The following is a 17,787-nucleotide window of genomic DNA, read 5'->3' on the forward strand; positions in this document are numbered from 1 at the left end:
TCTGCCAACACCACTAAGCTGAGCAGTGCAGCTGACATACCTGAGGGACAGGATGCCATTCAGAGGGACCTGGACAAGCTTGAGAAGTGGGCCCGTGTCAACCTCATCAGGTTCAACAAGGCCAAGTGCAAGGCCCTACACCTGGGACTACATCTGGGGCAGGACAACCCCTGGTATCAATAGAGGCTGGTGAATGAAGGGATTGAGAGCAGCCTTGCAGAAAAGGATTCAGGGGTACTGGTGGGTGAAAAACTGGACATGAGGCAACAATGTGTGCTTACAGCCCAGAAAGCAACCATACCCTGGGCTGCATCAAAAGCAGCAGGTCAAAGGAGGAAATTCTGGCCCTCTTGGTGAGACCCCAACCTGGAGTACTGCATTCAGTTCTGGAATCCTTAGCACCACCAAGACATGGACCCATTGAGGTAGGTCCAGGAGAGCCACAAAAATGATCAGAAGGACGGAACACCACTCCTACAAGGAAACACTGAGAGAGTTGGGGTTGCTCAGCCTGGAGAGACCTTATAAGTGGCCTTCCAATATTTAAAGGGGGTTTGTAAGAAAGATGGGGACAGGCTTTTTAGTAAGGCCTGTTGTGACAGGACAAGTGGTAATAGTTTTAAACTAGAAGAAGGTAGATTAGATTATATGTAATTTTATTATTAATTAGATTAGATATAAGGAAAACATTTTTACAATGCGGGTGATGAAACACTGGAACAGGTTCCCCGAAAGGTGGTAGATGTCCCATCCTTGAAAACATTCAAGATCAGGTTGTATGGGGCTCTGAGAAACCCGATCTCACTGAAGATGTCCCTCATCATTGCAGGCGGGTTGGACTAGATGACCTTTAAAGGTCCCTTCCAACCCAAACTATTCTATGATTCTAAGAAATCATAGCTAATGCTGCAAAGCCAAGGCCTACACACAATGATGCAGTATCAAATAAACATACTGTGTTTAGACCAGCAAAAAATTCTCTTCCTAGTAACAGGCTGAACATGCAAACTGCATAAAATAAAAGGCAAATCAAAGCTAAGGAAATAGAGGCTCCTTATTAGAGGTGGCTATACTGTGCAAGTTCATTACTGAAGGTCATTAGTTCTGTTTTGCTTTCAATCCAGTAACAGGATTATGGGCTTGCCTGTTATTTAGATAGGATTGCCAATAAGTTATGTAAACATGTTTAATTGAAATTGCTTATCTAAACATGGTGGTTGGACTAAATGACCTTGAAAGGTCCCTCCTAACCCAAAACAATCAATGACACTTCATTCATAAGCTATCTACCTCTACTTCGCTCTTCACGGTGTGTAGCTAAGCACCACAGACCAATGCTGTGTGACAATTTTCTGATCACAGTTGGAAACAACCACTAGTCAAACATAAGGACAGGTTGGTCAATACAGAGTAACAAATGGGTAAAAAAGAAAACAGCTTTAACTGGGCAAGACATTTGTATAGTGTTTATAGTTGCCATCACCCAACAAACACTCAAAAATTCATCTCATGTAAAAACCTTATTGCAAATAAGCAATAAGAACTTTCTCATAGAATAGCTGCACATCATTTTTGCAGTATCTAGCAATCTCTAAAGCCGATATTCCAAAAAATCTTCTGTATAAATGCATACAAAAAGAGAGAGACACAATTTTCCACCTCCCAGAGTGTTACAACATTAGGCCAGAAAAAATTAAATTGGTGTATATTTTAACTATTGAAGAAAATTAGGTATTTTGGAGATACACATGTATTTCCATGTTCTCAGTTTAGAAAACTCCTAAAGTTTTCTAAAGAAGCAATCTTAAATACATACTGCCCAAACCCCATTATGACAGTTTCAACTTGTACTGAAAAATAGTAATTACGAACTGAAATTGAGTGAAATCTAATACATCAGCTGAAATGTTACGAATCAATGCAAAACATGCAGCAACTTTTCTATCAAATTACATCAGAAGAATAGCACCTACAGGACGCTGTGACTAGCTGCCTCATGCATGGTTCAGGAACAAACAGAGAACTCTAGTTTTTGATGCGATCAGTTCTTCATCAATAAGCAGTTTAGCAAAAACATATGGTGGACTTTGACCACCAAAGATTTCCAGAACTCAAGTGATCACTGGCAACAGGTAAGGAAGTGCAATAGGACTCTTCCATTTACATTGAAAAAACTGAAATAATAAATTGTGCTTACAGACTCACCATTCTTGTGATTAATAGCAAACCCCTCAGCAGAAGAGAGGATTTTGTAGGAAATTATTCCATTATGCTCTGAATCCCTATCCACAGCAGAGACTGTCAGAACAGTGGCATCCATAGAAATGAGCTCTGGCAAACTCACCTGACATAGAAAGCAAAATTATATTTTTTACAGAGCTTAAGAAAAGGTTTTGAAAATTAAACACACAATTTTCTTCATTTACTCTTAGTGGAAAAAAACAAACACAGTTTTCAGCATTCAAAAAGTTTCACCTACTCATTTTCTTCTGGGACAAAACTAAAGAGTTGAGATATTGAAAACAATGCACACAATACAGCCAAAATTTATAGTAAACTTCAAATGGTAGTAAAATCTGTCTAGTTCTAGTTCATGATGATGATGAGTTCAGAGAATCACTGAATCTCTTTTTTCACCAACTAACGGAAGGAATATCTACAATGGACTGCACTTAAAATTGGATTTTCTCCCTGCTTTCAGAAACACCTTGATTTTCATACCTGGAATACAGTCTGCAGTCCCTGCCTGGAGTGTATGATTGACCATTAAAAAATAAATAAATACACGTACCCAGAAAATTCCACAACCAGAGCACTTAATCATCACTGGAGTATTGCTAGAATTTAGTTTTTTAAAATGCTCCCTTCTTCCTTCATATGTTCTAAGCCAAGAAAGTCCTTTCCCTTCTTAAGAGCTTCCATTATTTCAAGTCCAGACACAGCACTTTTGTGACCAAAGTTTCCTTCCACCTTATAAATCCAATTTCAAATTAACAGTATGATACAGCAGCTACCTTTGATGTACCTTCAACTGTTAGTTTAAATCATTTTAACAGAGAGATTATATGCATATAATAGCCATATATATGAAACTATATTTGAAAAGTATAAATATGAAAACACTTGAAAGAACAATAAAAGGGTAAAAGTCACAGAATGATGAATAGAGAATTATACGTATCACCAACTGAAAAGAAGCAGTGCATCTTACTGTCCAACCAACACATAAAACATCAGGATTGTGGAGAGAGAAGCTCACTTGTTTATGCTCGCATAGCCAACAGAGCTACGCTGGTTTGCATCAGTTAATAACCCTGCCTGCAACATCTGCTCCAATCTACAAAAAAAAAATATCCTAGCACTTGCACAAGCAAGTACTTGCCTAAACTATTCTCCAAAATCAGACACATATGAGGGTTGAGGAAAACTTAAGGCAAAGTCTAAAAATCACTTGAGCTTTAGTGGTGCTTTTTTTATTTCCCCCCCATTCCAGAATTTAGACTTGTAAATGGCCAATTTTCACAAATCCTGACAACTCAGGCACCTGCATATTTCACAGGTATCTACAGTCTGTCCCATAGTTACCTAAAACTGCTGCACCTGCTCAGAGGTTGATATGTCACCTTTACTCAGACAAGTGTTTAGATCTACACCTTGACTGAAGATTTTTAAAAGAAGCATTTTTAAATCCAAGTCTTCTGTGGTGCCTCATATTCTTGGCTCTGAGCACATCCACCACACACAAAAAGCACCAACCCAAGCAGACAGCTCAGCTCACAGGATTGCAGAACGGCGGAGGCTGATGGGCACCTCTGGGGGTTACCTTGTCCTGGCTCTGAGCCGGGTCACCTAGAGCAGGGTACCTGCCCATGGATATAGTTAAGTTTTTAGTATCTTCAGGGATGGAGACTCCAGAACCTCTCTGGGCAACCTGGGCCAGTATTTGGTACACAGATTGGCAGCCTTAGTGCAGCCGACCTTCACCTGGAGCTCCAGGCTTTGTCTCTCTCCCACCCCAACCTTAACTCCAAGCCATGACAGGTGCTGATGCTCAGCCCAAGCCCCACGGCCTGAGGGCTGATGAAGTCACAGCAAACCCCTTTCAACAGGCTCCGTCGAGAGCTCTGTACGATACTGTGCTCACTTTGGCAGCACATATCCTAAAATCCGAATGATACAGAGAAGATTAGCACGGCCCCTGTGCAAGGATGACATGCAAATTCATGAAGCGTTCCAGATTTTCTTAAAGATCTGGGGGTGCTGGCTGGCAGCAGGCTCAGCACGGGTCAGCAGCACGCCCGGACAGCCAAGGGGGCAACCCACATCCTGGGGGGCATCCCAGTATAACCAGCTGGTCAGCAGAGGGGATTATCCCACTGTATTCAGCACCGGTGCGGCCAGACCTTGAACACTGTGTCCAGTTCGGGGCCTTGACATTTAAGAAGGATGTTCAGGTCTTCAAATGTGTCCAGAATATGTCACCAGCAACAAAGCTGGTGGAAGGGCTGGAAGGAATGTCCCATGGGGAGGAGCTGAGGACTTTGGGCTTGTCTAGATGGGAGAGGAGGCGTCTGAGGGGCGACCTCGTTGCTCTCTGCAGCTCCCTGAGGAGGGGAGGTAGAGAGGGGAGGTGCTGAGCTCTTCCCCCTGGTATCCAGTGACTTGTGAGAGTGGTTCAAAGCTGCACCAGGGGAGGTTTATACTGGACACCAGGAAGCACTCCTATACCAAGAGGGTGGTCAAGCGCTGCAAAAGGCTTCCTAGAGAGGTGGTCGATGCCCCAGGCCTGTCGGTGTTTAAGAGGCATTTGGACAGTGCCCTTAGCAACATGCTTTAACTTTTGGTCAGCCCTGAATTGGTCAGGCAGTTGGACTAGATAATCATTGTTTATTACTACAACAATTATTACCACATTACATGTAGTAATAATTGTCCCTTCCAACTGAAATAGTCTAGTCTATTTTATACGTGCTCTAATACCTTTGATCATCTTAGCGGCCCGTAGTTGTCCATAGTTGCTAAAGCAGCTTTGTTTCAAAATACTGTTGGAAAACTTACATCTACAACAGCCTAGCAGTCCAATTGCTTGTCCAGAAGCCCAATAGCTGAGCTGTATGTCCTCCTCAGTCTAGCAGGGGATGCTGGGGAGGTCAAACATGTATACCTTACTTCCTTCTATGACCGCCACTGCTGTAAGGCAGGGTTACACATTACAAACTATATGTGCGTAACCTACCATACGGGCATTTGCTGCACCTCTGTGGTGCTGTGTAACTGAAAATGAAAAAAAATCATGCCATAGTAACAGGGCCAGAATAAACATACAACTTGTTCACCGTTGTCTCAGGAGGAGGAAGTTCTGAACACCGGACCCTGCTCCTCAGACCGGTCTGGATTATATCTGGTAACGCCCAGTGATGAATGCATGGTGTGTGGAGCACAGCTAGCATTCACACCACTTTCCCCCTGAAGTCAGGAATCACAAACATGAAAACTGAACAATTCCTTCAGTCCTTTTTAGCAGAATTCCTACAAAGGGGCTGGGGTTTCACCAGAAGAGCTCTGCTTTGTTTCTGCTCAGTCATAGTTTGCAGAGACCTTCCCTCCCACTGCTCACATGCATTTTTAAGACAAATATAAACAAGCACTCCTACTATTTATCATCATATATGGAAAGACATCACATGTTTGCTGTCCATTTGCTATGTTCCCACCTGATACGAATCCCGAGTAAACACTGGTGGGTTATCATTAACGTCCAAAACAAGGATGGTGAGTTCTGCTTCTGTTTGATGTACAGAATCTGAAACTACAATTCTCAGCTTATGCACAGCAGTTTCTTCAAAATCTAATGGTTCCACCACAGTGACTACACCAGTGTGTTGATCGATGGCAAATTTCATTCCAGGACTATTATCATAAGTAAAACCAAACTGAAGTGCTGGCCTGGAGTCCGCATCACTTGCTGACACTCGAGTCACTATAAAGCCAGGCAGGGCACCTGAAACAATAATTTTCAGAATAAGTCATAGCTAAAATATGATGTTATAATTTCTGAAGATTTTGCCAATTTCCCAATATTGAATCTCAGTTTTTGGTGTATTTTGACTTCCTGTTTCAGAATAAAAGCAATGTCCATAAACGCTACAGAAACAGTAGTGGATTTCTTCAAATGCATCTGCTTTATCCCAGTTTTAATTTCAGTTTCCTTTAGACCTTCCCAGATCCAGTGTAGCCTTAACTGTTTTTTTAGGAGGAACAGGAATTTCCATTATTTTCCCCAAGCATTTATTGAGTATTGTCACAGACTTCCACAAGAATATTTAACTGAGGCATCAGAGTCCCCATGTCTGTGTAGAACGAATGAATGCAATTCTGAAGCTTTTCCAAAGGAGGCCACTAGAGAGAAATGAGACCTCCAGCTAAACTTATGTAGCACAAAAGTCTTAAGAGCTCAAGGTATAGCCCTATGAGATTGAGAAACTGGATACAGAGAGCTTTTGCATTGTGCTAGATTCACATGGGATTGCAAACTGAACCTATTAGTAATCACCTAACAAAGCCTAGAGCTAACAGAAAGCAAAACATTTCCTATTTGCACACCTGGGGAATTAAGCCTCAAAAACACTGTGCAGTGTCCTAAAGCAAGTGTTCTTAAACAAAATACAAAATCTAAATAAGTAGCCAGTAGTTTACAGCTGCTGGGCATCCATGATTCCCATACCTCTCATTACCATTGGGAGCTAAATATAAGACAGGCTAAAAAATATCACTAAGAAAGACAGCCTTGATATTTTTTGTTAACAGGAGTACTGGAATTTCAGCACCTAAATCTTCATAAATTTCCAGCTGTGTATCTTAATGCATCACAAGTACATGTATTTTCAGATGCTGGGCTTAAGACTCAAGGTCTGCAAATGCTGAACTAATGTCACACAACATGCCAGATGTATGCTGGGATGAGAACTCAGGAGGGTCCTGGGTCATCCTCTTCATGATCTTCAACTGCATCAAGCTATACAGCATTTTAATGCTTCAATCAAATTTACAGAAATTATTCTTTCATCACATGAAGTTCAAAATGTCTAATTTCTGGCAATGCTGGTTTTAACACCAAGTATTTTTATTGGAGAAAAGCAGAAATTGAAGACATCTGAAGAATATGACACTGCAGTCCAAAATGAACAGATTACAGATGTATTTTTGCAGAGTTTGTTTTTTTCTTTCTGAATTGCCTATGGTTTTATTCCAAACTATTCTTAAAAACAATGTCTGAAGATTAAGAATAATGCCTCTGAAACAAAAGCAGATCACAATTTACTTTGATATTTCAGTATTAATACAATCCATTATCCTTTTTAGTACAGGTGCTTAGTTACACAAATCACCAAAAGCATCGTTGTCTGACAAATCCAGTTTTACGATAACATTGCTGTACTATCACACTTACTTTCTAGGACCTCCACTTCACCTAGTGGTTGGAGAACTGGAGCATTGTCATTAACATCTAACACTTGTATCCTCACAATACTTGTGGCAGAAAGTCTGGGGTTTCCTTTATCAGCAGCTTGTACAACTAACCTACAATTAAAGGAAGCAGTAGTTGTCACTATTGGTCAGAAATCACTGAATTATCTACCAGTGGTATAAGCAGGGGGAAAATGACAAATGAAAATATTAGCCCTTTCTGCTCCTCATTTCAAGTCTTAAATTCCATCTTTCTTTCTATAAGATTGACTGTCTGGAGGGTGTGTGTGTGTCTTGCAGGAAAAATGTCTAGGAGATTTTAGGTGGCAGAAACGTAAAAAAATCACAGAAAAGGAAGCATTAATCTATTCATTTCACCCGATTTCATACCAAACACAGGTGGTTAAACAAGCTAGCAAGACTTTCAAAAAAAGACACATTTCTCCAGCTGGTAATTCAGAGGAGGAATTAAAACTTAGGTACTAAATTGTCCTTTGGAGGAACCTCATTGTTCAGAAAGGGACAACAGGAATGTGAAAATCGGGTTATATGAAAGCATTCAAAGTAATATTCAGCCAAATTGTTTGCAGAGACCTAGAATAGCCCCTCCAGTATATTATGAATGTAAGCGATAAAGTGAAAAACCTGAATACATGCACCAATTGACAATAGCAAAGTTACCACTGATCTTAGTGGGACCAGAATCTCACCGTCAGATTGAGAGTTTGCCTGTAGGCTTCCATTTTACACCTGCATAAGGATACGTAGTAGATTCTGCTAACAACCTTTTGATTTCCACAAACAACACGGCAAAGACGACAGTACATAACGATGTGATAAACATGGATAAAAGGATGTTCACCGTCTCTGGCAACTAGTTTCTGAACAACAGTGCAGATGTTTATTGTAAGCAAAGATTATCTGGAAAATTTCACTACTCCTCAATACTACAAATTATCCAGAAGGGAATTCAAAATTAAATCTAACTCGATAGGTGCTCTAAAAAACAGGAGCAGACAAAAAACCAAACCAAGCTATGCAAAAGGATATACAAGGCAGAGTCTGGCATCTCAATTAAATGTTTTGTGTATTAACAACTGTTTGCATGGTGCATCATATTTTCTGTCTCCCTGTAGATCTTCTGAATGCTTTATTTCTCCCTCTTTCTGCTAAGTCACAGTTTCAAGTGTCGAAGAGATGTTACTCCCTAAATGTTCACATGTCAGTATGGAACACCAAGGCTGTGACTCAGGCTGCGGGTTGCAGCACTTCCATTCCTGAACCACACCAGCTCTGCTCTGGGTGTCCTTGTGGTTTTTGACACTGACAGAACAACATAACTTGAATTGCAGGCTAGTATTCAATCAGTGACCATGTATAATTCCATATAGAAAGTGTGTTTTTTCTAGAATGAATATTGGTAAGGTATACATATGGAAATATTTTACTAAAAATAATCACTTTCTAAGGTTTCAGGAAAAAACTCTCATAAAAACATCTCAGCCAAGGTATTAAAATTAAGTTTCTGTCAACACTTCCATTATAACTCCTATTATAAGGGACTTAGAACTTCTGCAGATGAAAATGTTCAATTTAGATAAAATAAACAACTCCTTGAAAATTTGAAAGAACCAATGGTAACATTTTGAAATTAAACAGGAAAACAGTTTTGAAAGCTTCTTTTGCTATTCATTTTTCACTTCAAAATGTACAGATTAATAACTTATTAATAAAAAGGAATATGAAGCTTCACATTCCTCAAACCGGCAATTTGAAAGGCTAGAATTCCAATGTAAATACTGAAATAAAATAGGCTGCCCATTAAAGACAGATATGAAAATTATTGTGCTTACATGTTCAATGCTAAATCAACAGTACACATCCCTCCTTTGAAGGACTGATTTTAGGCATTCTTTTAAAGTATTAGTCACAAAAATTCTATTATGATATTTAAACAGCCAAAAATCAGAACTGATGTTTTTGATTCAGTGAAAAACTGAAAAAAAGAAACTCCAAATGAAGTATTCTGCATATTAAGTTAAAACAAAGTATTTCCTTTAGGATACTATTATCAAATTACACTGATACTTTAAAAAAATTATCACATTCTGTTGATTTTTGGATGGTTTTTTTTATTTTCTAAAAGTTATTCTGATTCATAAGAATTCTGAGAGTATGTTTAAAATTTTGAGGTCCCATAGGATAGGAAAGCTTGCAAATATTTTAACTGATGCCACAACCATATTAAAAAAAAAAGGGGGTGGGGGGGGTAATTTCCACTGACACACACAGAGAAATCTACTTTTTGTAGAGATTGCAGTACCTAAAATGGGTGTATTAATGAATCTCGATGTTTTCTCTTTAAGACATGATTTATTTGCTTTCTAATTCCAGTTATGGCATGACCTGTAAAGAAAAACTGTCATGTCCACTTGATCATATCTACTCACAGTTTCTTGGAAAACAGGAAAAAACCTAATACTTAGTACAAGACAGCTTATAGATGGAAAAGGTTTACAGAAGCATCTTTATCAGGTTATGGAGAAGAAAATTTGAACTATATTCTAATTAAAGAACAGAATATGTCCCTATTTCACGGATTTGGCTTGAGTGTTTTCTCTGTGTCTACATATTTATAAAAAAACATTTCCAGAGAGGGAATGGCTGTACAGTTCTTAATAAACTAAAATCCAGGAACTATCATCATTCCTACAGTGAACCATCACACTCACTTAGATCAGTAAGTGTTGCCACAGATTAAACAAGACTGTATTTCTTCCCCTGAATTTGGGAAGTATGCAAGAACCCACAGTACAAATGGGCAGCTTTAGTCCCGTTCTCAACACTGTCTGGCTTGCACCCAGGCTCTGCGGGTAATGGATATCAACAGAAAACTATAAAATAAGTAACATGAGCGATTTCAAGTTAAACTGAACGAAAAGAACAATACATTTTTATAAAAAACTTGCATACAAACCTGTAAGATGAAGTATTTTCATGATCTAGGACTCTATTAGTTGCTAAAATCCCTCGTGCGGAATCAATTAGAAACGTTGCATTTTCATTACCAGATAAAATTGAGTATTCAGTTTCTCCATTCAGCCCACTGTCAAGGTCAGTTGCAAATACCTGTTTGGGAGCAAAACTGAGGCTTAATTCAAAATGGCAGAATGTGATTTCAGAGAGAAAAACCTTATACCAGAGTCATCTATTTCTGGTTACTTTCCTTTTGATTGCACAGATTTAAGGAAATAATCATAGGTCCCCAACATGAGTGTCACGTGAGGTCACAAAATCTGCTCATGAATTGCAATAGGATGCACCTGAATTCTTCCCCTGAGCAATTTGAAATTCAGCTACACAAAGCACTAGGACTGAAGGTAATCATTTTACACTGCTTATATTACTGTAATGTTACTGTTAGAATGCTTTCTCTGTTTAGTGCATAAAAACACACTTTCTCATGGGTCCAGGACTGGCCTTTAAAGTACTACTGCTATGCAAACAGACAAAGGATAAAATAATTAAACTATTACATTTTCAGAGCTTTCATGGAATGGTTCATTAATTACTTTTTAAAATACGAACCAGAAGATGTAAAAAGGGCAGAGGCAAGCTATAAAACCAACAGAATAAGTAACATTCAACAGCAGCGACCAGGTTTCTCGAAGACTCCTCTGACTCTTTGAAGAGTTGTCTTTGTATTTTCCTGGTTGCTGAACAAGCATTATAATGAGCATGGGATCCAAACCATCGCAGAGGCAGCCAGTCAGATTGAATAAAGGAAACAGAACAGAATGTATTCTGTCATAAAATTTTGACTACACATCTGGGTTTACTGCCTTTTGATTTTTCTCCATTCCTGGACATATGTTTCTCTAAATACAATGTCCATCAGTTTCTAATCACTTTGGCCTGGAGGCATTTGTAGCTTTCCATTTATTTATTCTCTAGAGGAGGAATATCTTTAGTACCTAACATGACCCTCACTGTGACCTGACTTGCAATGCAAGAACATGCACTGAGGAAATTATGCGTTCTTCTAGTCCAATTGATGTCTTCTTTTGCTCTAATATGGCCAGCTGGAAACACTTTTGGAGAATGGATCCTTTCAGAGGAAGAAGTGTTTGCACATTTAAATTGAGACAAGCTGCTCTTTAGGCATCAGATTTTAAATTGAACACTTGGGTTTGACTCTACTAGTCTGATGAGTTGAAAGTATTCTTTTTATTGCTTCAGCCCTTTCAGTAGATGCATTAATGCAAGGCCCAGCCTATATTGTAACCAGAACCACAGCTCTGAATGGTATTTTTCAACTATTTGGAGTGAAACAGAAAAGAAAAAAAAAAAAAAAAAAGAAGAATTTAAAGTCCAGCTGCAAAAATATTAAGAAGATAAAGAATTCTCTTTCAAGTTAACAAACTTGAATGAAAGATCTGAAACATAGGCTAGAAAAAAAATCATTGAATAATTTAGATATTCAAGCAAATTGGTAGCAACTCCAAGAAACCCACTCAGTTTTTAGAGACAGTGGTCCACAACAGATCTAGCTGAAATGTAGGCATGAATGGATCAACCAAACTTCTTTTTAACTACAGCACTGGGCTTGGCAAGATAAATTTCCACTCACCTGTATGATGTCTGTTTTAGGACTCTGGCCTTCCCATACTGATGCTTTGTAATAGCTTTGCTCAAATTTTGGTACATTGTCATTCACATCTTGTATCAAAACCGTCACTCCACAGAGTGCTGAATTCAAGCTATTCTCAGCCAAAACGGAAAGATGTATTTTATTCTTAACTTCAAAATCAAGAAACTTTGGCTCTTTTACTGTGATTGCACCTGGTTTATTAAAATGAAAATAAAATCTGAATGTGACATACGTATTCAGGAAAAAAAATGCACAAATGCAGTTATCAAGTCCCTAACATATATCCTTGAACTCAAGGCAGAATTCTAGCAAGCTCTGCACCATGTCCTCCCTCTACCTAATATCACCCCCACATGCTAGTTACTGTACAAATCGTGGACAGCTAAGTTTTCACTGATCAACCATGTTGGCAATTTCCTAAAACAAGACCAATTGTAGAGCAACAGAGAGCAAGAACATGGCTGCATGATGTATGCTCCTTGATACACAACGTTGAGCTAGCTGTGTCTGAAGAGACTCTTGGCCCTCACCTGAAAATGGCAACATCTGGCCCTTCATCTATATCCAAATCAGGCAATAGTTCTATCAATTTCTGTATCTGTCTGACAGGCAAAATACAGAGCCTTTCTGATGCTGTGAGCAGCTCCCAACTGTTACTCTACCAAAAAAAAAAAAAATCAGTGAAAATTATTGAGACTACAAGCACAGTTAGACATCTCCACATTAAACCTGAAACATCCTTGGAAATCCATGGTCATTGTTTTGATGTCCAGGTAATATAGCATTATACTAAAAATTCTTCACTGCATCTACACATCATACATACATAATTTCTAGTTAATTTCATCAGAATTCAAATTCAATTTTGCATGGATTTTCCAGTAATGATGCCAGGAATATCCATATCCCAAACCTGTAATAGCATAAGAACCCATCTACTGTGGCTCTCCAAGCTAGTGGGGTTCAGTTCTCATTTTCTAAGCTAAGCAGCACCGACTTGTTTAATAATAATAAGATTGCTTATGCATCTGTCCAACGTTCAAGAACTGCGTGTTGAACATCAAGATTTCAGAGCTGGCAGGTAGTGTCTCTTCAGCACAACACTGAAAAATTACCACATTCTGTGTACAGAAAAAGCTAAATAGATAGCAGTAGAAGGAATACACTTCAAGATGGTAGAGAGTAACTGAAAGACTCTAGTGTGGAGTGGAGCAAATAATGAAGTTTGAGGTACACCAGCTAGGAGGAACAAGTGAAAGAACCAGATTTTCTCATTCTAGAGAAGCGACCATGAGGAAGTAATAGGGTAACAGTCTTGAAATACATAAAGAACGGGGTTTGCCATTGTCTCATGTCTACCGTTACTAGTTTAAGTAGTAATAAGTTTAAATCCCTTCAAGAAACAATCAGGTAAGTATGAATAAAAGCTTTCCAACTGCCAAGACTTGTATGAACTATTAAGAGGGTTTGCCGAATCACTATCTCTGGAGGCTTTTAAGAACATGACAGACAAACTTCTGTCAAACTCCGGCACAACTGAGTTCCCTTCTGCGTCAGAGGACAGACTAGTTCATGGGTCACTGGGTCACTTCCTAGTATACTTTATATGATTCTAGTATATAATAAATGGCCCTAGAATGGGAGAAAGTCTTCTCCAAAGTGGGGATAATTAACACCAGTGCTTGAAAAGACAAGTAGAGCAGACCTTTAGCTGTTTACAATACCTAAGATAGAATGGGCATAAATATAGCTTGAAGCACATCTGCTGTAGAAACAATGGGTAGAGAGTTACCGGTGTCAAAATTAAGCTAAGAACTGCTCTTAAAATGTCCTGAAAGGCTGCACTTCAATTAATGTCTTCTAAGAAACAGAAGAAAGGTTTCAGAAAAAAGGAAACAGAAGAAACCATAACGGTTCAAGTATCTCAAAAGATGACTTGTGACTTCCACTGCTACAAAAATTCCACTATTGTTTGTAAACAGAGTGCTTAGGAGACTCTTAAAAACATCACATAATAATTTTTCAGCCTGGCTTGATAAAAAAAGGAGGTGATATTGGAGAAGATTCACTTTCTTGGGGATAAACTTCTCTGGGTCTAAGATGTTCTTTAAGATTAATCTTTCTACCTTTATTTCAGTGAAATAAGGACTTGGAAATCAAGTGTATGGTCTTTAATTGCCCCTCATCTAAACAAAACAAAGCAATTTTAACTGTCCACCAGCATCAAACATGATAGCTTTACAGGATGCCTGGGGACATCAGAATAATCAGAGATTAAAGCCTCCAGGAACTCAGGGAGAAAGTAAATTGTTAAGAGTACAAACTATTCTTTTTTGCCTGAAGCAAAGAGCATTAAACTCAACAAGAGTCTAATGTCTCCTACATTTGGGGTGTTTTGGAGGATTATGTTTATTGAGTTTTGGAGCAACTTTATGATGAGAAACAAGACGGAGTCTCACCTTGGATCACAAAGCAGTAGTTTATCAACTCCCAATACCTGGTGATCAAAGTTAATCAGAACTGAACATTTTAAATAGGTATACTTGTGTTCAATTGTTTTCCAAATCAACTTACAATTGTGCAGGTCTCTTCATATCCCTGGTTTTACTAATGATTTATTCATTGTAACAGGAGAGTAATACTTTAAGATACCCCTGGTTCTTGCAGTAGGAACATGCTATGGTTTAGAGATCACACTCTCGAAGCGATAGACACAGACAATTGGGGGGAAAAAAATAATCCAAATGTACCTGTAATGGGATGTATGGAGAATATGCTTTCCTTGTCACTGAAGATGCTGTATTTTATGTTTTCGCCTGTAAATTTTTGTTCATAAGCTTCTACAGTTAGAAGTGATGTACCTATGGAAGCAATAACACATTTTCATCATGTTCACTTTAGAAGGTTTTATTCTAAATTTATATTACTGTGATTAATAGAAGATGCAGAGCCAAATACCTATGTACTAGGTTAGGTGCTCATTTATGAATTAAAATAGTAGATAATAAAAGTAACTCCTCCATAACTTTCACTGCATTGCAACTTTACAGGCAAGGCACTGTCTACACATCTCTGCCCAGTAAATTGCTCATCTCATCACAACTTCATCACCTGCCTAAATAAAACAATGAGATTTAATTTTTTGTAATTGCAAACTCCCATGTACCACCAGAATTACCTCTTACCTGAAGTCATATGTATTCCTTTTATTCAGATTATGCTGTCTTTGGTCATTTAAATCTCACTTTTTCATTAATTCTTTTAAGGAAAACAGTCCTTTTTTTTGTTCACCATAGGAATGCATATTACCCCTGAATCACCATAAAGAGTTTATTTTTCCTTCATTTATCTGAATTCAATTTAGATTTTAATATTTTAAAATAAATATTCTTCAAAAATTTAATTATCAGTCTTTTGACAGAGAGAATGAAAAGGTGGAACTACATGCACAGCTATGTGTGACTTCAAGCAAAATCCAAATTCCATGAAAAAAGCAGTAATTTAATATAGAATGCAAGAGACATGAAATAAAAACCCTGTTTGAAATAGGATTAGAGGAAAAAAGTGGAACTGAATATATTATCCTGCTCAGCATCATCACATTTAACAAAAACGTAGCAAGTTTAAAAAGCATTATCAAGATTTTAAAATAATTATTACTTTCAAGTGATTTATTAAATTGTTTAGCACATGTGGAAATTTAATGGATTTTAATTATTTTAATTATAATTTATTCCATGCAACTGTGATGGAGTGAGGTTATTGTGCAACCTGAACTCCTCCAAACAGCATTACAGACAACTAGCTATTTCATCTGCTGTTCACACTCAGTGTCCTAGATGTCAGAGGAAAGGACTTTTATCTTTAGTATAAAAATGAGAGGAAATTTTGCTCTTAAGAAATGTAGCAAATATTTGTATTTCAGCGTTGTTCCTTATTAATTTCTAAAAATAGGAAATTTTAAGTGGTTTGGTATTTGCTCCTAAAGTCCGACTGTCAATAGCAAAAATATGCCAATTTTTGCTATTTAGTCAATATTTACTAGAAAATTTCTGGAATTGAGAGCCAACTGTCCAATAGGTAAAAGCTGATTTAACACTGCACTGGGGTTTTTTTTAGGAACTAGAACAGGGAGGGTTAGGTTGAATTTTCATCACTGAGGAACTCTGATTTACTACAAAAGTCTGGAAGCAGAGTTAAAGGTAGGAAAAAAATTAAAAGTCCAAAGAAAATCACTATTTATATTCTAATGCTGTCAACAGACTTTTTGTTTGCTTGCATGTTTAAGAAGAAAAAACCTACCAGAAATAAAGTAGCAGCTTTTCTACTTGAATCTCTTTTTTCAGGGGCTAGAGGTTAATACGTTATTGCTCTCGCCCTCAAACCCTCATCATTTCAGTTTTGTATTTTTCACGTAGTTAAAATAATTTACAACTTATTTTTGCCAGTGAATACATTTCTTCTCTTTCTGATACCTTTCACAGAAAACGACTCCTTCAAACAGCAAAATTTTACAGTTCACTGTCAACACAATCTGAGCAAACTCTGTGGTCTGCCCTGTACAGGTAAACAGCAAACGACAGCACCGTCTGCTGGAGCTCGTGACTGCAAGTCCACATGATTCAAATACTGCTTCAAGCAGAAGACACAACAGGTAACACCTAACACGGAGCAAAAGAAGAGCAATGTGCCACACTAAAATGGCACAATGAGCATGAGATCAGCACTGAAGCAAGTGCAAGGAAGGAGGGAGGTCCGGACCGCAGCAGAAAGCAGAGAGGTTTGCTTGAAATACTATGCCATCAACTTCTGAATTAGTTAAGAATGTTAAAGGAAGTGAAGAGCGATGCAAATGTTTATATTTAGGGTTTTTTTCAGTTCAATCACAGACATCCTGATTGCATTTGAAAGTCTCTCAAACTGCTTTGAATAGCCTACACCAGCCTTCACCTTACGCCTACTGCCCTGGAACTGAAGCCCGGCAGTGTGGACAGCATCTGCCTACCTTGCCAGACAGGCTCAGAAAAATGCCCTGTACTCTGTGTTAGGACATAACAGACACCAGAACTGAGCTACGTATCACTATATCATCATTCTTCTTCTCTTTCCAGTATTCATTACAGCAGTCTCTTTTCCCCTTCTTTGACATCTAACCCTGGTTCATGTTCGCCATTATTTCTTGAGACCTCTTAATGATGCATGGAAGAAAAAGCTAACTGAGCACAAAGAGTAGAAGAGGACTTTCAGAGTAAGAGGCTACATTTTTTTTAGACCCATTATGGAAAAAAATAGAAGATTCAACTAGTTTTACTGGTGAAACTGTCTCCAAGGAAGTGCTATGCAACCAACTGTTCCAGTGAAAGCTTGGTGAATAATAAAAGTTTCTTACCCTCTGGAGACTGCAGTGGCTTGTTTAGTTATTAACTGGCTTCTAAGTCTGTTGTAATACAGTTTATAATATTTAAAGACATTAAATATTCAATATTAAACAAAGCAGAAGAATGGGGGTTTGTGAAGGTCATCAAACTTGGAGGTCAAACACTTCAAGAAAATCTGACCACAAGGACCAATTCCTGAGGCACTCACCCAATTGACTGGTTCAGACTAAATTAAAACGAAGGACCCTTAGCTTTGGCTTTCATCGTTTATAGTATTCAGATTTTTTATTC

The 17,787-nt window shown here is 38.2% G+C and overlaps 1 protein-coding gene and 1 non-coding gene across 2 annotated transcripts in view; one reads left to right on the forward strand and one right to left on the reverse strand.

Moving 5' to 3' along the window:
• Nucleotides 1-17,787, reverse strand: part of DCHS2 (dachsous cadherin-related 2) — a 72,979-nt gene that overhangs the window by 3,906 nt on the left and 51,286 nt on the right. The window contains exons 14-19 of the mRNA XM_027804509.2: nucleotides 14,869-14,979; nucleotides 12,098-12,309; nucleotides 10,445-10,596; nucleotides 7,451-7,581; nucleotides 5,715-6,001; nucleotides 2,206-2,344 (exon numbers count right to left, since the gene is read on the reverse strand). Of these exons, the coding sequence (XP_027660310.2) occupies nucleotides 2,206-2,344; nucleotides 5,715-6,001; nucleotides 7,451-7,581; nucleotides 10,445-10,596; nucleotides 12,098-12,309; nucleotides 14,869-14,979 (1,032 nt within the window). The remainder of the gene's footprint in view (nucleotides 1-2,205; nucleotides 2,345-5,714; nucleotides 6,002-7,450; nucleotides 7,582-10,444; nucleotides 10,597-12,097; nucleotides 12,310-14,868; nucleotides 14,980-17,787) is intronic.
• On the forward strand, nucleotides 4,137-4,243 carry LOC114015694 (U6 spliceosomal RNA). The gene has a single exon (XR_003559757.1). It is a non-coding gene; the product is annotated as a U6 spliceosomal RNA (small nuclear RNA).

The sequence above is a fragment of the Falco cherrug genome, chromosome 1 (genome assembly GCF_023634085.1).
Source record: "Falco cherrug isolate bFalChe1 chromosome 1, bFalChe1.pri, whole genome shotgun sequence".
NCBI lineage: Eukaryota > Metazoa > Chordata > Aves > Falconiformes > Falconidae > Falco > Falco cherrug.